General features: G+C 42.2%; 2 protein-coding genes across 4 annotated transcripts in view; one reads left to right on the top strand and one right to left on the bottom strand.

Annotated features, from left to right (window-relative positions):
• LOC123764749 (very long chain fatty acid elongase 7) overlaps window positions 1–27,283 on the top strand; it is a 142,451-nt gene that overhangs the window by 40,809 nt on the left and 74,359 nt on the right. The window contains exon 1 of one of the 3 annotated variants that reach the window (XM_069302570.1): window positions 23,840–23,947. The exons of 1 other annotated variant lie outside the window; for it this stretch is intronic. The gene's annotated coding sequence lies outside the window, so the exon portion shown is untranslated. Of the gene's footprint in view, window positions 1–23,839; window positions 23,948–26,577; window positions 26,599–27,283 lie in introns of those variants that run through there. One more of the 3 variants, XM_069302572.1, reaches the window with a different exon arrangement.
• On the bottom strand, window positions 1,060–22,203 carry LOC123764750 (very long chain fatty acid elongase 7). The gene is made up of 8 exons (XM_045752848.2): window positions 22,062–22,203; window positions 16,004–16,299; window positions 8,959–9,039; window positions 8,627–8,683; window positions 7,223–7,328; window positions 6,385–6,557; window positions 4,978–5,103; window positions 1,060–4,635 (listed from the first exon to the last, which is right to left on the bottom strand). Exons 1-8 carry the CDS (start codon window positions 22,126–22,128, stop codon window positions 4,351–4,353), a joined length of 1,191 nt encoding a protein of 396 aa, XP_045608804.1. The 5' UTR covers window positions 22,129–22,203; the 3' UTR covers window positions 1,060–4,350.

Here is a 27,283-nt window from a genome sequence, read left to right as displayed (position 1 = left end):
TGGCAGCTTTGTGGCGACTTGAAGGTGGTCGGTGTGGGTGTGGAGGGCACACAGTACTGTTTTTTGAGATATATACAAGAGTTGTTACATTCTTGTACAGCCACTAGTACGCGTAGCGTTTCGGGCAGGTCCCTGTAACACGATCCCCGCCGCGAAGAATCGTTGTTACAACCAAGTACACATTTTACTGTTGTGTTAAACAGAGGCTACAGTTAAGGATTTGCGCCCATTAAATCCTCTCCGGCCAGGATACAAACCCATGACATAGCGCTCGCGGAACGCCAGGCGAGTGTCTTACCACTACACCACGGAGACTAGTAAACCAGACCCCTGTTGTTGTCTTAGTGAGTGGGATGGTCGTGCGAGAGCTTCCCACTATGTCAAAGACTGGCCACTCACGCCATTGGAACTCGGGTTAAAAAACGTTCACCATCCTCTATTTACTTAATTAAGCCAGGTTTTGTTACAACCCTGACAAACAAATGCCCAACCACTTGGTCTGGACGGTCTCGCTTCATCGCTTCCGTCCAAGTGGTTGGGCAACATTCCTTTCCCCCCGTCCCATCCCAAATCCTTGTCCAGACCCCTTCCAAATGTTATAGTCGTAATGGCTTCGCACTTTCTCCTGATAGTTACCCGACACTTAAAATAATAATCTACAATTTTAATTATTGTATTTGAATTTTGCACGTCAAAATGCATGATAAACAGCCTAATTAATCTCTAAAGCATATCACAAAAACAAATAATGGCCAAAACCGGAAATGATTAGGAGCCTGGAGGAACAGCGTTGTTATGTACTGCACTAGTCACTCCAAGAAGCCAGCCTAGACAAATGGTCATACTAGGTTAGTTAAAGCCGCCCCCACCTACCATTTGTACTAAATAGCAGTGATCGAGTTTCCATTACTTCAGTGCTATATATAGCTCTAAAATTCAATCACTAAAAGTACATCTTTTTGTTTTTAGGAAGATTCATTTTGCCTAGGCCACAACTGTGACCTTGTTCCAACCACGCCACAAATACTGTTACCACGAAGGACCATAAAATAAAATAAAGTATATTGTACATTTTACTTAGAAATTTCACACTAACAGGCATCTTGATACATTAGCGAGAGGGCACTTGCTTAAAAGTACACAAACTAATAAAAAATTAGAAAAATATAATTGTAAAAATTTATTAGAAATTGAAATGCACTCGCTAATTTTTTTGGGGGGGAATAAATAAACTATGTTTATTTTATTCCATAAACTATCAAGCCATTTTTCCACATTAAAAAAATTCACAGATCAATATTAAACTAAACATCAAATGAACGTAAAATTAACAATATTGGCTCATCTTTTTTTTTTAATTAAGCACTTTTTTTTACAAAGATTTGAGGCTATCCAACCAGCCCACAGATATGGAAAAGTTGTCATTTGGTGATGTATGGTTATTTACACGGCATTTTCAAATTATGCATTTCATGTACCAGACCCTTCTACGCCTCTAAGGACAGCGAGCCCGTAGCTCCGTTAGTTCTGTTGAATGAATTATTATAAAACGCAGTAATGCGAGTCATAATATGTAATAATATGCAAGAATAATCACACACAAAAAACATATGATTCAGTTATTCGCAATTATGCACTACGAATTTTATTCACCTGGACCGTAAATTTAAAATATTAATATAGTTCAAATTTTCTTGATCCATTATGAAGATTAAACGGAAATTCCCAGAAAATTTTGATTTTGTTTTCCTAGTGGTTACTTAAGCATATAATTATATATATTGTTTGCCCTACTTCATATCCATAAATGAAGCTGCGGATATATTTTTGGGGGGGAGGACCTCTTCAACAATATACTTCAAAATACAACCTTCCCTAATATATCCGTAATGAACTAGACCACAACACAAACCTTGGTACAATTTCATAAACAGTACAAATACTTAATTGATATAATTGTAATATGAATTACAACCCAAGATGTTATCCAAAAATTATACTTTTCTGAACTATTGGACAAACTTGCAAAACTGAGCTGTTGCAAGTAAAAGCACTTCTTATACAAATAATTTTGCAGATTGGGGGGGGGAAGGGAAGGGAAGGGAACTATCAGGGGGGAAAGCGCCAAGCCATTACGACTATATAGCACTTGAAAGGGGTCAGGATAAGGATTTGGGATGGGACGGGGGGGGCAGGAATGGTGTTCAACCACTTGGACGGTCGGGGATTGAACGCCGACCTGCATGAAGCGAGACCGTCGCTCTATCGTCCAGCCCAAGTGGTTGGACAGGGGGGGGGGGGAGAGAAAAGGCAGCTACCAAACTTTCTTAGGCTTATTACAGCACGTTCGTTAAATAATGCCTAAGATGGCATATTAGGCCTAAGATTACTTAAAACAGGTTAGATTAGATTGTATAGTTCCAATTTTCCGCAAGACATTTGGAGTACTAAAATGGTATGAAATTACATTTTTACCCCAAAAGCGTAAATGTTCATTTTCGACTAGTTAAAAATTTATTTTATTTGACGGTACAGAGGTCGCATGGTAAATACAGGCTCTAAGATGCAAAGCATTCTGGCCATAATTGTTACAAGTATTATCAATTTTGGAGGATGGGTAAAGGTTTTTATGTTGCATCTCAGCCATTAAAACCTCAGCTAAACCTCAGAGGTTCGGTTCAGTTCATCTCAGATGACCTGAACCTCACCACCACTAGATATGAATACAAATGAACACTTCCTTAGTCTGGTGAGAACCGAGTAAATATATACTTTTAATTTATGAATGAATTTTATATGACAAAAGGAAATTATTCGATATACTGTATGTAGAATACACGTCCTTTTGTATGTGGACGACGCTTCCAGGTGTATATTGCTTCACCCCAGAAAATAAAGTTTACATACAAATGTGAGACAAAATTATAGTTTGTTTCAAACAGACCCGCATATTTGAAAATATTGAATTAAAAAGCACACATGAAACCATTTGCATATGTGAACTCCTCTTGTAACAGTTTGGAAATTGTAGCAAAACATTGTAAAGCATGAATCTGAAGTATGCAAGTACTCGGCTACACGTACGTACATACACACACACGCATTGACAGTTGAGAGGCGGGACCAAAGAGCCAAAGCTCAACCCCCGCAAGCACAAATAGGCGAGTACACACACCCTTCCCTCTCCCTACTTATGCAGGCAAGAACCTCGTTACCCCCACTAACAAGGTGTGGAATCGTCTACCCGGAGAATAAAAACCGTGTAATGTAACAGAAGAGAAGTATAGGTTTTCATTAAAAAGCAATTTAAAAAAATATCACTAGTACATTCAGGACACTGTCCACGCCAAGAGGCATCACCACTCTCCAGTAATCATCCACTAGAGCGAACCACCCCTTCAGGAGACCCGGGGCCGGAGTCATCAAGTATATACACAATCGCTAACGAAACCTGTACATCCGTTCTCAATCACTGGCGGCTTTGTTTACAATTATTCAACAGTTTATGAGCTGCGTAGCACCTGGAGGGTTCTTATAACAATAAGAACATTTGATTGGCAAGTTTCCATGCTCGAAAACTATTATTTATGGCGGCATACGAAGGCGCCATAAAGATTGAGAAAAGATGTACAGGGTCGTAAGTTCTAGCATCAATGGTTGTCGACTCCTGGCCCAGGTGTACAGTGTTCCCCGTGCACCACCACACTCTACAACTTGCCATAATGATAGTGAGGTTTCAAGAGGTTGAAGGACATTATTAATGGTGTTGCCTCCAGGTCCTCGAAACCTAGACCTCGGAGGCTAGATTCGACCTCCCGGAAGCTTGACGTTTTAGAGAGTCAAAATTAATGTCAGCGGCAATAGTCAAGATCACATGGAGTGGGACCTTCTCCAAAACATCACCTGGGTGAGGAGCCTTAATACTGTTGGCTCACAGACTCAGATCAGAGAGCGAAGATCGCATCAAGATAGCCATCAATGCATGGCCAGTGAAAACATTAGGTAGTGAATGTGTTTGCGTATGGTGAAGATTGTGTGAGATGGTGATGTAGAGCAGATAGTGCATAGCTAAACACCACCCCCCCCCCCCATTTTTTTAAAGGACCTTGACCTTTTAATTCTCCATTCCCAACACTAGCAGCACAGCCTAGCCAAAGACCTGTCGACAGAGCTAGAAAGGAGACTAATGTCTGGCCTGAGTATATCTATAAATACACACATTATCAGTACGTGACAGTGTGATTTATATTTAAAATAGAGGTAGTTTTACATATTCTGATAAGCTCGATGTAAGCTAGAGACGAAGAAAAAGGTGAAAGAAAGGCCGCGCGATGCGGTGGCCGCACGGACCTACACACGACTTCGGAGATCCATGTCACCCTCGAGTCTAGAAGACAAATCCTTGAGCATCGAGCTTGAGACGTGGCCAGCTGCTGAAGTGCTTGGGATACCATTTGACCTGCAGCTACGGTTGCCATTTGACACGCCGTTGGAAACGCCATTAGTATATCCCTTTATAAAACTGTCTCCGGACACTCCCTTCACTGTTCTCTTGGAGACGTTGGTAGCCAAGTCACTGTTGTCAGAACTCTGGACGTAAACAGGGCTGCTCTCTGATCCGTTTGACTCTGTCTTCTGTAAACACGTCTTGGATTAGAATCCCACCGTTTTAATCATAATTTGTAATATTTTTTTTTAATTTCAAATTGTAAGAATTAAATATTTTTGGCTTCTGAAGCATATATAACTATTGAAATTTGATTTAAGTATTTAAAAAAAATGAACTTCTCTATTAACTATATTCTGTTTGGTGTGTACACCTAAGGGGCCCCGTTAGAATGTGCCAAGAACACCTTCCACGTGAGAACACATTAAGGAACCCGACATTAATGTATCGTAGTGTCTCTTCAGGCAAACACAATCACTACCTGTGGTAGGCTTCCGCGGCACCTCCACGACAATAGCCACTCAGCTCACCTTGCACTTGTCACGCTTCCTGTAGGCCTTGATGTAGAAGTCTGCGAAGAGAACGAAGAAGACGATGGAGACGAAGCCAACCCAGGTCATAAGGATCGGCGGGACCTCACACTCCACGAACGCCAACTGCAATATAAATGATCGTATTAATATTAAATATTTGTGAATTGGCATTGCGTGTGCAACATGTGCACATGTACCAACAAAAATTTAAAAAAGGAAGAGGAAAGGGTAACAGGAAGGATGAGAGAAGATAGATCAAATAGAACCGAATAACAAAAATATACAGAATAAATACAATAAAAATAGACATAACACTTTTGCAGATTATCAAAGGGTCAAGAAATGGCAAAACAAAAGTACTAGGAAGAGGATATGGATAGATATCCCACCAAGTGAATTGCGCCGAGTCAATACTTATGACTATACATTATTGGAGGGATAGGAACCCTGCCCCCCCCCCCCCCCCCTTGAGCTCCTGGGTACCTACTTACTGCTAGGTTAAGTAGGTACCTCAAATTAAAAAAAAAATGCCACAATACGAAGATTAAACATTTATATTAAGATGATCAGAAAAAATAAACATCAAATACTTAAAACTGAGATGCAGATAGGGATTGGGGGGTGCATGCAAGACCTCCCCCCCCCCCCTCCAAGAGTCACCCTTCAACACCCTCTACACCTCCCCTGCGCCAAATGGGGGAGTGTAACAGTCCCACCGAATTATCCATGTATAAAAAGGGGTTTGAAAAGGAAATATAAATAGGCTTCCACGAATGTTAACCAAAGTCATAACACAAGACCTTTTACCTTCCATTTCCCTGGGCTCTTAGGAGACTCGAACCGGGGACTCCACGCATGAGAGGTCGAAACTTTTACAAAACCTTTAAAGCTAATTGGACGAGTTTACAATTATAAACTAAAATAGGTAAACCTTGTTCGGAAATAGGGGTTGCAGAGCCATGGGACAAATTGGCAAGTAACATTGCAGAAGCACCCACTGAAACATTTAATGTGTAGGCTGGAAAATTGTATGAATGGGAGAGGTTGAGAATAGATGGTAACTGCCTCGCCTGGTTCAGTATACTTTTGTCGATTTGGGGGGGGGGGGGAATATTAGTAAGGGCGTTCAACATATCGACACAAACACTAAACACAATCCAGATTGGACAAGTTTAGATTAAGAAATGATCTGGGGTAAATTCTAGTTAGGAAACAGGGTTGGTGATTTATAGAATTACTGAGACCACTGGAGTGTTTCGAGGGAAGGTCAGACATTTGACTGTTTGGTTACGTCTGAATACACTTCCGGTACACCTATTTTGTACGTTTAAATTTTATAAATAAACAAGCATACACTCATTTCATTCGTATATCCCAAAATTAGCAGCACCCTTCTGAGCCTACTTGAAAGGAGTGGAAGAAGACGATTGTAAACTGGACCATCTGAAGGGCGGTAAGGTACTTCTTCCACCAGAGGAAGGGACGGACTCGGGGCCCCATGGCCGCCAGCAGGTAGTACGAGTACATCACCACGTGAACGAAGCAGTTGAGGAACCCGAAGAAGGTGTTGTGGCCACCTGCAACAGATGACACAGTGTGAACACGTTGAGAAGCCTACTGCGATACGTGGTGAATGAATGGGTGATAAGGTCATGCGGTGGGATCGCACTCTCAATCCCAAGATTCTCACTGCAGTCGCTAAAAAGATTACACGTCTTATAAATATTTGCTTATGTTGAATTTTTAGGTCAGTTCAGCAGAGCGTTACACACACTTAGAGCCAAACATATTAGTTTGTACCGAGGCAAAGAAAAGCTTAAGTAATAATATCACCAGCTTATAAGTAACTAGCATTGTAATGAATCTGAACAAAATTAGATGGTCGTAAATGAATGCATATAATCCATAGGAGCCACATAGAAAAAGAGATTAGCCTATCATTCGTCAAATTATCACAAGGATTCTTTCAGTCAAACCAGTTGGATGCAGGATATCCCTCCCAACCCACATGCTCTCGATTAGGGCCCCAGCAAGGTGCAAACGACGGGCCCCCATGTCGTCTGGACATCACCTTACCAACCCCCAGTGTGGGAGGTTAGACGCCACAGCGTCGCGTCGCTCGCTGCCGTATCGGGGCGTGTCCCGACTTCGAGATGTGCACCTCCCCATCTCCCCCAGAATCAGTGTCTGCTGGGGTGTTCCCCTCTGCCTCCCCACCTACCAACCTAGCCAGCCTACCCACCTGGGTGATAGCGGACGCCATACCAAGTGCTGATGGGCATGAGTCCATGATGTGTCATGTGCAACAAGGAGATGTGTACGTATTTCTTGTGCAACACGAAGAAGATCTGCAAAGGAAATGACCAATGAGTGGTTTTCCTGGAGCAAACCTTAATAATACTTAAATTTATCCATACAATCTGCAAGGCAAGAAACATGCTCTAAAATGATGAAAGCGATCTATGTCCATCCTATCGAGATACAATCCACAATAGAGTAACATTTAATTCACTCGAATCAGGGGGGAAAAGTAATTTGGGTACTGGTTATATCCCGCCAAACACAGCGAAACTACGACGCTGGCATTACAACGTTCGAACAAGTTTTAACACCTCCTAACCAGTTATAATAACCAATATAGCAAGTTGTACGTATAGCAAGTTGTATAGGTACTTCAGGAGATTCTTCCTTATTATGAGCACCCATAGCCAGATGAACAGGACACGTTTCAAACGTCCGAGGCCCGTGTTCGAATCTCCCTTAATCGTTAGGCTTTTTAAAACATTAAATTAAGGAACCTGGCTGAACAGGCTACCGATGTAACTAATAACTAAACTTTCAGTGAACAACTAGAGACAAAGCATAATATGTTTTGGAGAAAAATATATTGAATGCTAAACTAGTGCTTTAAGCTTCACTCAATTGCATATTATAAAGGGTTTTCGAAAAAGCCCAAAAAAAGATTGCAATATATTTACCACCACCATTTATCAAAACTAAATATATACATTTGAAAGACCAAAATGCAGGAACAATTCACCGAGCATACATTCCCCACGAAAAAAAAAAACACAAAAGAACTATTGGAGAAAATAAAAGGGAATGCTGTTGTACATTACACGGGAATGTTGCCTTAGGTGGCCCAGAGGTGCGCTGTAATGCTCTAAACTTCACACTTTACCTCAGTTTTACTTTAATATTGGATTTAAGTGTATCCCGATTAATGAGTTAAGAGTGTAAAGCTACAATTTGTAACTGGATTAACAAAAAGTTAGAACCCGATTGATATACAGTTATAATTAAAATCAATGACAAAGCTTATGAGAAGTAAATGTAAATATACCCATCTAAATCAGATTAATGACAGCTTATGGAGAGAACTGTAAATATAAAATTGTAAATGTAATTTTGTAAACCAAACTAATAATCTATAAAAAAGTCACCTATACAATTGTAAAGTAGAATAAGATAAATTAAAGTATTTTTTTTTAATAAACCTTGTAGAAACAAAACTGAAACGTTCAGAATTCCTAAGCATCCATACGATGTAGAGGGGATATCCCCAGATAACCTAAGCATCCCCAAGATGGGGAGTGGATGTGTGAGCATCCAAGATGAGGCACAAGGAGGAGACCACTTCACTCACCGTATCGATGAAGTCCACATACTTAGAGAAGTGATACCAGTATGCGCAGTGCATCATCTAAGAGAGAGAGAGAGAGAGAATCAGTTAATTACAAGTTATACTAAGGAGGTTCCGCACAGTTACCATGATACCGATTGAGAGCCAATTATATACATATTGCAAATCATGAACGAAATTTGTTACAATCTTTTTATACGAGTTGCAAAACGGAACAAATATTAACAAGATATTAGAGAGAGTCCAGACGATAAATTATGATAAGTGTTTATAGATACCGAGGACTGTGATCTGATTTATTGTGAATAAATGTGACGGTGAGAAGAGGTACTCACCCTGATGGCTTGAGGGTTGTTGGAGTAGTCGCACATCTGGCACACGTACGAGTAATTAGTGAACCACCCGCCCATTCCGGCCTGGGGAGAGGGAAAGTTAATAACACCGTAAATTAAAAAAAATAATAATACTAACTTGGCAGTAATGTGATGGTATAGTTCCTGTGATGGCAGAACTCGTTAGATGGTAATTTAGGAGATAAAAGTGTTCGTAACAGCTTATATAAATTACTACCCTTTTATAATGGCTGGATTAAATAGATGTACTCTTAGTCTAAACATACGTTAGTCTTACTGAAGTCTCTCTGAAGAGACCAATAGGCTTCCTGGCCCCGTCGTCAACTGACTCCTATATCACCTAATGCGTGAGCATGGAGAGTCCTAGCACGCAAGTTAGATCCCATAACGTGCCCCCATTGTCACCATATACATATATAGTCTTCCTATCAGAACTACTATGCTGCTTCAACCAAATATATATTTCTATTCATATGCAAAATGTCGCTATAAATAAATTCCCCCCCCCCCTTGCATTTTAATATTAAACGTTTAAATTAAATTAAATCCACTAGAGAAGAGGCGTTCAAAGTAGGAAAATCAAGCTTTTGGCGGGAAAATGATCATGTTTTCATCCATCCCAAGGGTGTTAATTCCGCCTCACATGGTCAGTTTTTATCGAACTTGCTGATTGTCATAAAAACTAATCTACCCTACTAATCGAGAGGGAGCCGGTCGGCCGAGCGGACAGCACGCTGGACTTGTGATCCTGTGGTCCTGGGTTTGATCCCAGGCGCCGGCGAGAAACAATGGGCAGAGTTTCTTTCACCCTATGCCCCTGTTACCTAGCAGTAAAATAGGTACCTGGGTGTTAGTCAGCTGTCACGGGCTGCTTCCTGGGGGTGGAGGCCTGGTCGAGGACCGGGCCGCGGGGACACTAAAAAGCCCCGAAATCATCTCAAGATAACCTCAAGATAACCCTTCCACCCCCCCCCCCCCCCACCCCACATGAGAGATCTGCGTTACCACATTCCCCGGGGTAGGCCTAACAGGGTGTTTCAGCATTCAAGACACCACTGCTGCATTACCCAGTTAACCCTAGTTACAAGCTTTATTGTGTCAGGATGGCTGGCGGTTGTTTGTTTCTTATAAAGTCATATCCGAAAACGCTATACCCGGGAAACACAAACCGAAACTGTCTCTATTTTCCGCTTGTTACAACTTGAAATAAAGTTGTTACATCTTGGCTTAACGTGTTTATGACGTATTAGAACGTTGTTACAACTTGCTATATTGGTTGTTATAACTGGTTAGGAGGTGTTAAAACTTGCTCGAACGTTGCACCAACGTCGTAGTTTCGGTGTGTGTTTGGTGGGATATGCGTTCTAGTGGCTTTACAAGAATGTAAAATAAACTTCATTTCTATGTTCTCTCTTAACCTCCAATGTACCTTCTTGTATATAAATAAAATATTGTCCCTCACTCCCTCCCTCTGTTTGATAATTATTTGCTTCGAGTGAACGGAGGCAACAGGCAGAAAATGCCAGCTATTTACCAGCGTCAGTTTCGTAAATATTGTGTTACTGCTGTTTTCAGCCTAGCCATGTGCCAACAGTCTACACAAATTTATTCTACAATTCAATCTTTAAAAAAATATCCCCCGGAACTCCGATTTCAAGTTGCACCAAGGCCTATGGAGCTATTTTAAATCTCGAACTTTACATTAGTTATATTTAAAGGGTTATAATATTTTTGCGCTCTTTGGGGGAATATCATTTTGTATACTTCTAATCCCGGCCAGAATTTGAACCAATCCTTTGTTATTGTCTGAAGTGGAAGCAGGTTTCAGACAGCAGTTTCAAACTAACGCACAAAAAGACACACGCTGAAGGAGAAACGCTTAAATATTTCCATAAACAAAATAAATAAGCATACCGCGCGCACAAAAACACGAAGCCTCAGACACGGACGCCCTCAGGAGACCAATTTTAAAACTAGTATAACCAGTTTGGACGTCTGGATGAGCATGCCACTGACCATTATAGAGAGGGTGGAATACCCTTTGAGGAATGAACTGTCGACATGAACTAGTCCCACAAGAGTCTGCTTTTTGAATATATTAGTCCCAATCAATCAAAATCCTCTCATGATGAGGTCCCGATACAACTCGCCGCTTGAAGACGAGAGAGTAGAGATAGAACCGCATTATACAGGAAGACTAACCAGTTTCAATACAAGACCCAACAAGTGGATACCAGATTTCACTCCATAGAATTTTCAACGTGATGAGAAACTGACCGGGGGGAAAAATGGCTGGCTGATAAATCTAGTGACTCGAAATATAAATATGTAGAACTGATAAAGAGGCTTGGAAATTACACCAAGATCTACCTGAAGTTATCTTGAGATGATTTCGGGGCTTTTTAGTGTCCCCGCGGCCCGGTCCTCGACCAGGCCTCCACCCCCAGGAAGCAGCCCGTGACAGCTGACTAACACCCAGGTACCTATTTTACTGCTAGGTAACAGGGGCATAGGGTGAAAGAAACTCTGCCCATTGTTTCTCGCCGGCGCCTGGGATCGAACCCAGGACCACAGGATCACAAGACCAGCGTGCTGTCCGCTCGGCCTACCGGCTCCCCTCGTACTTATATAGGTACGTACCTCGTACTTAAGTGTACTTATATAAACTTAAACCTTGTTGCATTTGCGAAAATGAAATAATTTTCATATGCATTAAAGCTGAACATTACTTTAAGCCTACTTTAAGCTTGCCACTGAGCTATATTAACCACCGGGTGTTAAAAATCTTGCGGGTCAACAACCTTAACCCGAGGGTATTTGAACGTTAAATTTATATACTTTACACTTGATAAAACACCTTACACAAGTTAGGAACTTCAGTTCTTGAGAATGTTCCTGGACAAACTGAACACACCTGACACTGACAGGTGTTGGGGAGCATACTATAAGCTGAACACAAGGCAGAGGCTCCGATTACGGGTTCACCATAGCCCGTGCTACATGGACATTTCGTTCTGAGTAGCTAAATCTAAAACAGAGGCTCCGAGCTAAATAGAACATTTATTAATACGAGACAATAGCTTCAGGTAATTAATGTATGACTACTTGTTACGCTGATGGGCACAAGAGTGCGGTGTAATAATCTCTATTATCAATCAATCTTAAGCCACCCAAGAGGTGGCACGGGCATGAATAGCCCGTAAGTGGTGGCCCTTTTGAGCCATTACCAGTATCAAGAGATACTGGGGAGATCTGTGGAGGTGCGATTGCACCCTGCGTGACGGGAGATGTCTTCCCCGGTGTAATAACACGGGAGGGTATTGAAATATGAACAAGGATCCTGTTCCTGATCCTTCCAAGGATCCTTGTGATCCTGTGGTCCTGGGTTCGATCCCAGGCGCCGGCGAGAAACAATGGGCAGAGTTTCTTTCACCCTATGCCCCTGTTACCTAGCAGTAAATAGGTACCTGGGTGTTAGTCAGCTGTCACGGGCTGCTTCCTGGGGGTGGAGGCCTGGTCGAGGACCGGGCCGCGGGGACACTAAAAAGCCCCGAAATCATCTCAAGATAAGGATAAGAAAAGGGATACACAAGTTTTACAATTATCTAAACAAAAAATCAGGAAAATATAGATACAAATTGGATGATTACAGATTCAGGAAAGAGCAGGGTATGTATTAGTTTGGAAATAGGGTTTTTTATTGGGGGAACAAGTTACGGGGTAACATAATAGACGAAGTCACTGAATTGTTTCAGGCGTAGGTTAGACATTTATACGAGTGAGTTTGGGGAGAAATAAATAAGAGCATCTTCACATGGGACAATAGGCCTTCTGCAAATGCCTATTTTTTCTTGTTCCTATGAAGGCTGAAATGGGAAGGGGGGGGGGAAGTTGAACGAGTGACTTGCATATTCTGAAAAAAATGTACTAAAGATAAATGCATGAAATAGGTGGTAAGGATTTGTCTATGTGGAGTTGAACCTCGAGAGATGAATGGTAAGCTGTGACTGTTATACAATATTAAGGTGAACACAATGAACGTAAGAACAATTGGGGATCTAGTTCACCGCATGTAATTGAACAAAGTGTTTGTGGCAGAATAATATCAGAATGATAAAAGATGCAACTTATACAGTCTTGAGGAAATATACCCAATGCACCCAAGTAGTTCGCAGTGAGTGAGTCCACAGTGGACTCACTGTGGACTCAGTGAGTCCACAGTGTGTACTCACAGTGAGTACACGTAAACAGTAGGACCAGGGGCTCCGGGGCCCAGGAAGCCTCAAGGCTGTGAAATATTCTTCATGGGGGGTGGGGGGGAGCAGAAACTCGATACAGAAATGTCCACGTACACAAAGGTTATAATAATGTCTTCGTGGTTGTTCATTGTACCATACAAGGAATCCATAAGGGTTGTAGAAGAAAAAAATATGTCGAGTATTGTTGCTACTTTTCCTTATCAGATGTATGGGTTGGGTTCCTAGTGTTCTACCACGTTATTGTGACCTTTATCATAATTACACATTTTTGATTTCCACTTAGCAGATGTAGTTCTTTTAGCAGGAAATACATAAAATACACTACATTAGTTTGCCATTATTGGGGCGGCGTTTGAGAACCGAAGATAAACTGGCATTTGTGGCAAAAGAAGCGACTGCTGGAACAAGAAAGAAATTGTTTTGTGAAATCTAAATAAATTAAGGAATGTTCACACAGTTAGCCGACCGTAAATACCAAGGATGCATGACTGGTTAAAGTCAAGTGTTGGGTAAGGAATAGTGAGAGCAGAGAGTCATGCAGTGTGAGAGCAGAGAGTCATGCAGTGTGAGAGCAGAGAGTCATGCAGTGTGAGAGCAGAGAGTCATGCAGTGTGAGAGCAGAGAGTCATGCAGTGTGAGAGCAGAGAGTCATGCAGTGTGAGAGCAGAGAGTCATGCAGTGTGAGAGCAGAGACTCATATTCAGTGCATGCAACTGAGCGCCACAATGAAAGCTCTGGTACACGAAAAACCTGGAGAGGAAGGGATACAAAAACGCTGCACGAAGCCTTATTTGCGGGGACACTAAGCCCTATTTACCATTCTAAAACCAATATGGCGCGAGCAAAACCATGTCGGGAGAGATAAATGCATTAAGGCACAGCTGTGTCAGGACGCCGACAACCCGCCGAGCCATGGCACCACTGATACACTGGAGAGTGAAAGTGACACCCCAGTAGTGTTGTTGTTGTTTAGATTTAGAGGGCGACGACGATCGTGGGATCTGATGCGCCCCGGCGTGCCCGGAAAGGTGAAACGCCAAGCCTAATCGCGAAACAAGCAACGCCAATCACTGGAAACTATGCCATGCAGCAAAGAAACGCAGACAGGGAGATGATTGGGGAGCCCCAGGAATCCCCCAGGGTGACGAGCACCGGCCCCGCCCCACACAGAAAACACCGGGTAGCAAAACCAAAAACTGGACCCCCAACTAAAACGCAGAAGTCATCCAGTGTCCTCCGGCAGAGCAGAAGCCAGCCACCCACCACGGCTGAGGGCACACACCAGGAGCCCACCAAGACCCGCCAACCCCCGGCACCTCTCGGCCAAGCCGGCCCCCGAACACCGTCACCCCGCCGGGAGAACCAGCGTCAAAAAAATCTATCAACACTTCCGTGACCCAAGGCGATATGTGCGTCAGGCGTCGTACAAACAGACCGTTGAACAGGGATGCCAAACGGCAGTAGCAAAGCCAGAACGCGTAAACAGAACGTGATCAGGCGGCCCCCAGGCGGAGGTGTCGTCCAGACGTCCGCTCGGCGTCAAGGTTGAACGAGGAGTCCTCGACATCCCCCGTGGATACAATATCCAAGAGCAACGCCAAATCAACGTCATGTACGTTAATTAAACGTCTAACCAACGCCACTCTTGACATTGCACGCACAGACGCGGGAGTGTCGCCAGAGAATACACAGAGGCCATATTGGCAGATATAATTGTGTTCTTAAATCATTTTTAAGCGAGACAAAAATAATGTGCAGCTATGGCGTGTGAAGCAGAGATTGAGCGGCTGTGAAGATGGACTCTTAATAACAACCGTGTGAAGCCAAAGTTAATGTTGAAAAAGTTAATGAACAAATCCACAAGGGCCGTGACGAGGGTCATGGCCCTTGTGGATTTGTTCATTTGATGCATCACGCTAGTGTGATTTCTGTGTGTAAAGTTAATTCCCTGGAAACACAAACCGAAACTGTCTCTATTTTCCGCTTGTTACAACTTGTAATAAAGTTGTTACATCTTGGCTTAACGTGTTTATGACGTAATAGAACGTTGTTACAACTTGCTATATTGGTTGTTATAACTGGTTAGGAGGTGTTAAAACTTGTTCGAACGTTGTACCAATGTCGTAGTTTCGGTGTGTGTTTGGCGGGAATGACCTCCGGGAAGGGTCATTAACTAACCCCCCCCCCCCCATCCCCAAACCCCCTCCACAATTCCACCTAGAACCCATACTCAAACTACGAAGCTAATGCTTAGTTTATATACCGACACAAACTAACAAACTTATTAATGGTATTTTTTTTATTATTCACAAGTTGTGAAACTAAAAGGAGCCCAATGGTAGCCATATTCCCCCCACTCCCTATTGATGGCTTATCTATTATCTCTGCTGGATATATTGGTACTGTGGGAGTGGGTGCGTCGAGAATACGTTGAGAATAGATTGTTAGTTTTTGTTGCGTGTAATTGTGACAAATGTCTTCATGTGAAAACAAAAATTAACAACAAATTATACAAAATTGTATTTTTTTAATTATTTAAAAATGTAAAGTCAAATTTAAAAAATGCATTTTATATTTAATACAGCCTTTAGTGAAATTTTTAAATACATTTGTATTTTACCCATATAAAACTGCTTAAAAATCTCAAATCTACACACAGAATCGAACTCTCAACATACCCCGAGAACCTCTTAAAAGATAAAACCCCATATCTTAACCCCAGTAAGACACCCAGACAATGTGTGGAGACACAGTAACATAGCACTTACCTCATAAAAGAGCCAGGCTGAGAAGACGACCTGGAAGGCATTGTAGGCCATCATCACGCTCCGCAGTCCCGAGACGGGCTTCCTGGTCCTCATGAGGGCCGGCCCCCACCAGGTGACCGCAGCGATGTACACCAGAGAGACGAGGAGAGGAGGGTAAGGGGAGTACATCACCAGCCAGGAGTCTTGTCGTGGGTCGGGGGGAAGCTGTCTGGCCAGAGTCATTTGGCCGAAGCAGAAGCTCAGTGTCGTGATCACAGCGGACCACCAGCCGTTCCTCTTGAGTTCAGAGAGGTCATCTGCAGGACGTGGGGGAAACGAAATAACTAATTATTTGTCTCTTCATAACTTATCGTGGGATAACTTGTCATTGCACCGCAGAATGTCTGCAGGATTTCACTGAATTACTGTCGGTTATTAAAATGATCAAATGTAATTATTTCATTATTATGACAAGAATAATGACTTCTTATATTAAATATCGGCAGAAGTAATAGTATTAGTGCAAGAAATACAAACAGGAAATCACTCCATAAAGAAGTGCATAACCTTGACCACAATGGGAGAAAGTCATTGAAAATTAATATTGCGAAATATGGGTGTGTGGAGGATTAGATTAACCCAAAGATTGGTTACATTGTTTGGTGTGTTTGCAATTAGCTATGTGTGTGTATTTATTATTTTATTATAATATATATATAATGCAACAATGATCACAAAAACACGACCCCTTAAAAACAAATTTTAAGGGGTTGTAAATAAAGAGGACCCAAATTGAAAGGCAATTTTGCGCGAGTAGCTCAAGAGCCGAGTGAAAGACGAGTGCATACACGCACTCCAGTACTACTCTGGAGTGCTTAAGTAGTACCAGTACTTCAAGGAGCATTTTCACTTTGGAACGATAATATGGAACTAGTGGGAAAGATATTTATAGTGACATGTAGACCATTGATACACGAGGTTGGCACTCGCGTCGTGGTGGCACTGGTGTTGCCGTGAAGGCCACATGGCAAGCCACTTGCCATGTGGGCTCTTAAACTAACATGGCGGACAATGTATGTCGATATATTTTGTTTTTCAGGAATAATATGTTGATATTATATATCTCAAAATTGCCTTCAAATGCGTTACGTAGGCCTATCGAGTCCACTATTGCCCTGCCTCAGGATACAATCTTTGCTCAAGTCGTTGGTACCTACATACTGCTAGGTGAACATGGGCATCAGGAGAAAGTGATACAAAACGCTTATGTCCTGCCGCGGGCAGTAAACCCGGGACCTTTCCGTCCGGGATCCGGTTGCACCACAGGACCTCCTGAGGTCCGCCCAAAGCCTCTTAGCATTTACGCAAGTAATGAAGAAATGTGACATTTACTCACAAATGTTGGTGCTGAATGTAGAGCAGGATTTATTTATTTATTTTTTTTTTTTGCGCTCCAAAATATAATTTTAGGAAATTTTACGAAACTAGGTAAGTGACGCCATAGGAAGCCGACGATCCAAGCGACAATGTTGAGGCTTTGGTAATTAGATGGAGCCCTACACAGACCTATTCCATACATCTACCCAACTGACCTATTAAGATTTCAACTTAGATTCAACAGAGCAGAAGTTGTTAAACACACATGACAAAATCTTACTGAAGCGACCATACGAGTCATAAATACTCACACTCCGCCCAAGTAAAACAGAAACAAGCAACACTTAGTGGGCCAGCCAGAGGCTTAGGGCCCGCGCAGGAATATATCCCTGAAAAAAAAAAAAAAAAAAAAAAAAAAAAAGTCTACCCAACTGTTCTTCACAGTTACTGTGCAACCTTTAAGCCTCATCTTCCCGACCTACCCACAAATAATAATAATGAGCAGAATTTATTTCACCCTGATGCCTCCTGTTACCTATCAGTAAACGGGTACCTGGGAGTTGTTACGGGTTGCTTCCTGGGGGGTGGGGGGGGGACTTTTTGTTGATTGACAGTTGAGAGGCGGGCCGAAAGAGCAGAGCTCAACCCCCGCAAGCACAACTAGGTGAATACGTAACCAGACCTACCACATACCGACGTCCCTCTCACATATCCTCTCCCCCCTCCCCCCCCAACACCTAACCAGTCAACCACTCCTAACTTTCGTCTGTCTTGCCTAACCAGTTCCACCCAGGCAGGAATTAGACACTGGGCACCTAAGAGGTCAAATAGAAAGCTAGTACAGTACTCTTATATATTTTTGCACTTGCTCTTTAATAAAAAAAACTGGTTCACACTACACGCCCTCCCCACCCCCCCCCCCACCCCCACCCCCCACACACACACACACACACGCGCGCGTGCGTGCGTGCGTGTCAGGAAGCAGAAGACAAGTTTGCTCCGGTCCAAAGGGAAAATAATGAATTACAAAGATCAAGCCGCGGGTTTTTCCCGAAATACATAAAGCAGCAAGGGCGAGTATTTTAAGACATGAAGACACTACACGATTAATAGAACACCGCGGAACACTGAGGAAGGCATCCGAGGGCCCGGAGAAATAATCCTTAAGGGAACAGGGTAGAGGAAAAGATACTAGAGTTAATACTACAAGATCTCGCCCTCCTGCAGCCCACATCTAAAAGGTTATTTTCAGCAGCAGATGCCAGGCTAGCCAACCTATGAAATGCGCTCAGACGTTCGTGTAATTAATCAACAATTCTGTGTAATCACGCAAGTCAGACCAATCCTGGAGTATGCGGCTCCAGCTTTGAATCCAATTCACAAGATGAAGTTCGATTAAAAGTTCACAGGTATGCCACTGAAGATTAGTCCCAGAGCTAAGAAGTATGAGTTACGAGGAAAGGCTACAGGAATTAAACCTTACGTCACTAATAGATAATTAAGAGTTTTGAGAATATAAACATGCACATGGCACATGATTACCACGTAGAAAATTCTCAGGAAACTTTATAGGGTAGATAAACCTAATATTATTAACTCAGGTGGTACTCGCACACAGGACAAGCGAAAACTTAGTAGCCAAGTGAGCCACAGAGAAAGAATATTGTCAAGTATCAGTAGTTAAATGGAAAGTATTAGACAGTGACGTGGTGGAGGCATGACTCCATACACGGTTTCAAATGAAGATATGATAGAATCCAGTAGGCTCAGGAAACTTGTACACCAGTTGATCGACAGTTGAGAGGCGGAACCATAGAGTTACAGTTCAACCCCCGCAAGCGTAACTAGGCTAGTACCCTCCCCCCTACACCCACTCCATACACCCCCTACATGCACTCCACACCCCACCCCCATACACCCCCACACTTGCACTCCACACCCACACACCGACCACACACTATATTCTTCTACAGTGTCGAGTGAAAATCCCAATGACCCGTTGCAATCCTTAATCAGTCAGTGCCAACAACTGGCCAGCATCAAATTGGAAGTGGCTTTTCCTAACCAGGGGGCCAGATTCACGAAGCAGTTACGCAAGTACTTACGAACGTGGACATCTTTCCTCAATCTTTGACGGCTTTGGTTACATTTATTAAACAGTTTACAAGCATGAAAACTTGCCAATCAACTGTTGTTATTGTTATAAACAGCCTCCTGGTGCTTCTGAGCTCATTGTTTAATAATTGTAAACAAAGCCGCCAAAGATTGGAAAAAAAGATGGACAGGTTCGTAAGTGTTTGCGTAACTTCTTCGTGAATCTAGCCCCCCCCCCCTGCAGAGGCGTAAATATACGCAGCCAACCCATCTATCCTAATGGTAATTACTCCGTAAAGAGTCACTATTGGAGTGCTTTTAATGTCTCTTAGAGCACCGGTATATTGACGATATCGGACGATAACATCAAAATTACATCACATTAAGTGGGAGGATAGTGTGCAGCAGCGCCTCACCTGACTGACATTACCTGTGAGATAAATCAGGTGGTGGTTTGAGAGGGATTCGAACCTGCTCGCTTGGTAAGCCCTAGCTAGCACCCTAGACCACCACGCCACGAAAAGCAATGCATCTTTTGGATCCTACTCATTCTTCTAGGATTCCCGAGGCTTACAACTGAAGCCTCAGGAGTATTCATCCAGTGTTCATCTAGTGCTCAACACACCTCGTTAATGTGACTTCATTGTGCATTTGACATTACCTGGGTTTCACGAGAGATTCCTCAAGCAGGAGAAAAAAAAAAGAGACATTTTTTAAGTGTTATCAAGAGTATTTAGGTCCATTTCCTAGCATTTAGGATCAAATATGCAAGATAAAATTACTATCACGCTGAGCGAACACAGTTCCGGGTCCCATTAGCATCACTACAAAAAAAAATTAAAACCAGCACAAACGTTTTCGTCTTTTTGGTTTTTTAAGCGCATATTAGGTGATTGTCGTCAGTCAATTCCTTAGTATTAAATGTAAGTACAGGAACTAGGGAAGCGATTTTGCACCAACTAGCAGAACAACATTTTATTTCAGCCGCCGCTCCTGTGCTAGGTAAGTCCACTACGGGCTTCACCATAGCCCGTGCTACTTGCCGCACTCCTATGCCAGGCAAGTCCACTACGGGTTCACCATAGCCCGTGCTACTTGCCGCACTCCTATGCCAGGCAAGTCCACTACGGGTTCACCATAGCCCATGCTACTTGCAACTTTTTGTTCCCAGTAGCTGAACACAAATCATCTTTTCTTGTAGTCCGCCGGTTCCCTGTGGTCCGGTATGCATTGTTAATGTTTTCACTTTGTGTACTGTACAGCTTTTGTTTGTGTGATGTTACTGTGTTTTGTTCCTGTGTTCCTTGCTTTGTTATTGTTGCTTTATATGTCTTTGGTGCTTTTTTTCTTTTATGACTTAAGTAAACAACTAATGTTTATGTTTCCATTTTGTGTATTATACGATTGTTTATGCGAGTTTGTTATACTGTTCTTGAGTTCTGTTCATGCGTTTCTTGTCTTGTTAATGCTGATGTTTATGTTTTTTGTTATGGCTGTATTTGTGTTTACAAAAAAATTCGGCAAACGCGTCTATGCTACAAGCTATATACTCTAAGCAAGGGAAGGAAGGGAACTATCAGAAGTGTTGTTTTAGATTCAGCTACTTAGAACAAAAGTTCCAAAATTGCACGGGCTATGGCGAGCCCGTAGTGGACTTACCTGGCACAGGAGCGGGGCAAGTAGCACGGGCTATGGCGACCCCGTAGTGGACTTACCTGGCATAGGAGTGCGGCAAGTAGCACGGGCTATGGTGAGCCCGTAGTGGACTTACCTGGCACAGGAGCGGGTCTGTCAGACGTGTCAAGCCGTTACGACTACAGCACTTGGCAGGGGTCAGGATAAGGATTTGGGATAGGACGGGGGACAGGAATGGTCCTCAACCATTTTGACATTAAGCTCAACAAGATCAAGCTTGTTAACAAGACAAGCTACATATATACGTAAGTATACACAATATATACACAAGTATATCCCACTTTTCACGAAGTTGATAGGCTCTTGTGGTAACCTGTAGGGGTGGTGACTCTACAATCTGGGATCCCGGGTTCGATTCCCGGGCGGGACAAATGGTTCAGCAAGTTTCCTTTCACCAATGTGCTGCTATTCATCTGGCAGTCAATAGATACCCGGAATTGGGCAACTGTTCCAATGTTTACAACCTGGAGAATGTATGGCTTTGTCCTTGATTGTCCTACAACTTTTATAAACACCTGCAAAGGTTACCTGATCAACCAGACTGTGACTCATACATCAGGCTGCGAGCAGCCCCGTCAAACAGCCTGGTTGACCAGTCCAGCAACCAGGAGACCAGGTCGAGGACCGGGCCGCGGGGAACGTTGAACCCTAAAAACCATCGCAAGGTAAGGGACCTTCATGCAACCTTGAAGTATATACATACACTGGCTTCCTGTCCCACCAAACGAATGTAGTATATAGTAGTTAACTAACGACCTTAAGCCCACACTTTGACCTAAAGCCACCTACTTAACATCAAGAGACAATGAACAAATCCACAAGGGCCGTGACGAGGATTCGAACCTGCGTCCGGGAGCATCCCAGACACTGCCTTAATCGACTGAGCTACGACAGGGTAACAAGAAGCACTTACCCTTTTCGTGGTGGAGAGAGATTGAGCGGGGCGGTGCTGGGGCCGGCGTACTGTGAGAGGGAGCCATCCTGCTGTTTACTGCTGGCCGGCCGGCTGGCTACTAATGAAGTACCCGTCTCGCGATGCTCCAGTGCTACCGAGACTAAAAGTAGAAAAAAAATAGTCAACTGGCATCGCAAGACCAACTACCAGCATTTACCAGACAGAATGATTTTTGTATTCAGCTCTGGTTCAGTGTATACACATGTATAAGCATATATGTATTTATACAAGCATTCCTCTGAAAGCATTAATATTAATTCAAGGAATAATTAATGGTTTGATGTGTTCACTTCTGTTTGAGTCACCCCCCTTAGCCTATAGGCATCCCTCCCGGAGCTTAACCCTCATCCCGTTTTCGTTTCTAAATCTCTTGTCACAAGTATAGTTCCCTCGTTTTCTTTGCTGGTTATACATTATAAACCAATATTTACGTTTTACATTTTGTTATATATATATATATTTTATTTATATATCTGCCCTCTATCTCACCGAAATATATAATCTGGTCAAGAAACTTGTAAGAATATAGCATCTGAATCCTGGAATCTTGCATCGCTTCGGCCGAAGAGATGACCTTTGACCTCTGTAGTGAAGAGTGGACCCCTGGGAATCCTTCCCTCTCATAGACAGGGAAGGTCTCAATTTTTGTTTGTCTTCCCACCATCTTCCCACTGGTAAAATATATATTCTTGTGCATGATTGTTTACTTGTAGCCACAGCATACGTCTTCCTACCTATTGATCCTGAAGCTCTATTCCAAGAAACGGGTTAAATGAGAAATATTAAAGCCGCGCAATCTCATATAATCTCATTTATCAATCTCATTTAATCTCATTTATCAATCTTATTTAATCTCATTTATCAATCTCATTTAGGTGCTCATAAGGGAAGTCGTATCTAAATGTGTTACAATGAGATCAGTCTTGTTCGTGCCCTTGGCTGGACGGTAGAGTGACGGTCTCACTTCATGCAGGTCGGTGTTCAATCCCCGACCGTCCAAGCACCGTTGGGCACCATTCCTTTCCCCCCCCCCCCCCCCGTCTCATCCCAAATCTTTATCCTGATCCTTTGTACTGCCAAATATAGCACTGCCAAGTGTTGTATGGTCGTAATGGCTTGGCGATATCTAATGATAGTTTCCCCCTCCGTTCCCTTATTAGTTCCCGTTGAGAAGGTATTCAATTCACGTTTCATAACGTTCACACTTGACGCTTGTCGAATTGCAACCCGTCATTCAGCCCGTCCTCCAAACAAAGATCCAAAAGTGATTCCATGCACCCGCCAAACCCCCTGTTTATGAATGAAAAGCGGTTTACACGCAACCCGTCCTCGACTCAAGTCCATTACATCCAGCGGTCGACCCCACAGACGCATTCATAAATTTTAATATACTGTTCATTCAAAACGGGAATTTTCTCAAGTATAAATTAATATTATAATATATTAGCATATTGTGTATATATAGGCATAGGTTAGGTTAGGTTAGGTGTTTAGGTTCTGTTGGCGATTATTTGTATTTGTAGTACGTGGGTGAAGCATTTATAGCGTTGTGATTCGAACAAAATTCATCAGTGAAGCACTTGTTCCGGATATGTTCGAACGTCAGCAGTTGTGAGTCGTGTGTAAACCGCTTTTCATTCATAAACATCGGGTTTGGCGGGTGCATGGAATCACTTTTGGATCTTTGTTTGGAGGACGGGCTGCGAGTAGGTATTCAATTCACGGTTCATAACGTTCACATTTGACGCTTGTCGAATTGCAACCCGTCATTGCAGACAAAGATCCAAGCTCAACAACAACAACAAGTGCTAGTTAGCAAAGCTACAGCCCCGCTCCTGTGGCAGGTAAGTCCACTACGGGCTCACCATAGCCCGTGCTACTTGAAACATTTTGTTCCAAGTTGCTGAATCTTAAACAACAACGATCCAAGCTCGTTAACCCAGCCGCCAAACCCCTTTGTTTCACGGGAGACATCTCCCGTCACGCAGGGTGCAGTCGCACCTCCACAGATCTCCAGTATCAGCTCTTGATACTGGTAATGGCTCAAAAGGGCCACCACTTATATATTTGAGAAAATTCCTGTTTTGAATGAATAGCATGTAAAAAAATTATGAATGCGTCTGTGGGGTCGACCGGTGGATGTAATGGACTTGAGTCGAGGGCGGATTTCACTCACTACATCAGTAACGTCAATAAAGCAATAGGTGTAATTAACTTCATATACAAACTCTGCTAGAACAACACATCCATTTTATTGGCAATCTTAGCCAGAATTTTAAAATCATATGACTCCAGCCTATGCTGTAATTGGAGAGAATGTGATCTAACAAGGCAATGGGGAATGGTTTGGTAAGCCTGTTTTTGCAGTAATAGTAGAGTAGCGTTATATTTAATAACATACTAACAAATAGCATGGGACCAGTCTATCAACATACATATATGGACAAGTATAAATACCCACCAAGACTGTAATTTTTTGTTGAATTATCTGCATGTCTCTTGCAAATTGTGTATACAGTATACCTAGGTCATAAAAGTATTTATGTATACGTCTGATACCATACTACTTGTGTAAAGGAGGAAATGTAGATGTTTATCTCTCAGAATGTTTGGTAATATGTTTATTGTTTGTGATGTGTGTCTATGTATGTATTAACACGATTGTACTGAACGGGGTGAGAATAGCTTGAGCTACCTCATACCTTTGTGTGTATTTTACCTCAATAAACTTATTTCAATTTCAATTTCAGTATAAATAGATCTGTTTAGGAAACTAAAGAAATGGTTGTAAACTTAGATTTATGTGAATCCCTTCACATCACGGCAGTGTTAAATGCAGCTGTTGGATCAGCCTTGTCCTCCAACAAACAACGTCACATTTCGCTCGTATGCGTTACATACGGCTAAAAATGATCGTACTAGAAAATGGAAGCAGGCTGACGAAAGTGACGTACTGTCCCGTTTTCTGTTTTGGGTCCTCTGGTAGGTTAGGAGAGGACACTTTAATTTGACCGTTTTCTTGACGTTGGGTAACCTTAGGAGGACGGGCTGGTTGATCTATAGAAAGAGGTCTATGGAAAGTAGTTTTAAATGTGATACATCAATTAACTTTGATATAAATTAATACAATGATTTAGTTGATGCAAGAGGATACAGGAAAAAAAAAAGAGATCTAGAATGGAAGGGAGTAGTAATACAGCACAACATTACTCACAGATAACCACTCGTCCTTCCCATATATATAAGAAAAAAGTCCACTACGGGCTCACCATAGCCCGTGCTACTTGGAATTTTTGTTCCAAGGAGCGAATCTTAAACAAGAACAACAACCTCCCATATACTAGGGGAGAAGGCATAGCTCCCTGTACTCACCTAGTTGTGCTTGCGGGGGGTTGAGCTTTGGCTCTTTGGTCCCGCCTCTCAACTGGTGAACAGGTTCCTGAGCCTACTGGACTCTATCATATCTACATTTGAAACTGTGTATGGAGTCAGCCTCCACCACATCACTGCCTAGTGCATTCCATCTGTTAACTACTCTGAATCTGAAAAATTATTTCTAATGTCTTTGTGGCTCATTTGGGTACTCGGTTTCCACCTGTGTCCCCTTGTTCGCGTACCACTCGTGTTAAACAGTTTTTTTTTTATTTACCCTGTCAATTCCTATGAGAATTTTGTAGGTAGTGATCATGTCTCCCCTAACACACTGTGTGAATTGTCTCTTAGGCAAATCAATACATTCTAGAATAACATCATACTTTATAGCATTAGAACATAAGGTACTCATATATGCTCTCCTATTATATTTTAGCATTGTTCATTACTGCCCACCTTTTGAACTGAGAGGATTAATTCATTAGCCCCCCCACCTGCTATGTAGGCAGAGGCTACATTAGCGGCTAGTTGCTTGATGGTCAGGTGCAGATAGGTTGACCCTCTTGACCTGTTTGACCCAGGCTGGCGACGAGACCTGACCTCTCACGGGTTGACCAGACTACTTTATCACCAATCTTCAAGAAATGCCTAAATACGTCACTCAAACTATATCTAAAAATCTTAGCCTAGTATCCCAAGAATGTCCAAATTGAAATTGAAATAAGTTTATTGAGGTAAAATACACACAAAGGGATGAGGTAGCTCAAGCTATTCTCACCCCATTCAGTACATCGTGTTAATACATACATAGAAACACATCACCAACAATAAACATATTACTAAACATTCTGAGAGATAAACATCTACATTTCCTAATGTCCAAATGGTTCCTCTTGAGGTTATCTTGAGGTTATCTTGAGATGATTTCGGGGCTTTAGTGTCCCCCTCTCTCAAAAATTATATATACTCACAAATCTAAGTCGAGAATCTTAGCTTCAGTTAAGCTTCATTTAAAGCGATGTATTACCAAATATTTTAACCAAGTTTTCCCCCCGGCTTGCTTACTGTGAGAAGAACATTCAGGTGACATATCAGGCTTCCTGTCCCTCCGCCGCACAATTAGGTGAGTACACCGAGCTATGAAGATTCGTGAGCATTATGTGATTCTTGTGTATTATTTCTTGTGTATTATTAATATGAATTCTTTTGTATTGGTGTGGTTACTGGACCTATCAAGTTCGTGAGTGTTATTAAGATCACAGCAACACCTTACCAGACAACTTAAAGTATTCTTTGTATATATACAGTGTATATACGCACCGAGAAAAATGTATACATCCTTCTCTTAGCTAAAATAAACATTTAAACCAACGTAGTTAGGATTAAAGTTTAAGATAACATGCAATAAATTTGTGTAATATTTTGTACACTATATTTATGATGTGTAATACGCATATTTTGATGTAATAATTAGGATTAGTGACCTGACCTGACCTGACTGAGTTGACCGGACCCGGCGAAGAATTGTAACGAGATAAAGGAGGGTAGAAATTGTCTAAACTATTCTATTCCTTTGAGATGTATTTTATTGTCTCAATAAACGTACTTGAACTTGAAATATGTCTTGACAGTCATTATTATTATTATTATTATTATTATTATTATTATTATTATTATTATTATTATACGGTTACCGGGATGGTAATTTTAGAATCAAATGATATTTACAACTAAAAATATTAGAGCAAAATAACCCGCTAAGCGGAGGCAGCTCAACAGATGCTAATCCTGGATGAGCTCTTATGGGC

This window comes from Procambarus clarkii, chromosome 48 (genome assembly GCF_040958095.1).
Source record: "Procambarus clarkii isolate CNS0578487 chromosome 48, FALCON_Pclarkii_2.0, whole genome shotgun sequence".
NCBI classification, from domain to species: Eukaryota; Metazoa; Arthropoda; class Malacostraca; order Decapoda; family Cambaridae; genus Procambarus; species Procambarus clarkii.
The sequence above is the reverse complement of the archived record's forward strand: the minus strand, read 5'-3'. Positions and strand labels throughout refer to the sequence as shown.

What these genes read in the sequence shown, in the direction of transcription:
- LOC123764750 (XM_045752848.2), bottom strand. Translation starts at nt 22,128, where the DNA reads ATGGCTCCCTCTCACAGTACGCCGGCCCCAGCACCGCCCCGCTCAATC. An exon ending in CTCTCTCCACCACGAAAAGG is followed by an intron (nt 16,300 to 22,061) that starts GTAAGTGCTTCT and finishes CACGTCCTGCAG; the next exon opens with ATGACCTCTCTGAACTCAAG. An exon ending in ATGTGGACTTCATCGATACG is followed by an intron (nt 7,329 to 8,626) that starts GTGAGTGAAGTG and finishes TTTCCTTTGCAG; the next exon opens with ATCTTCTTCGTGTTGCACAA.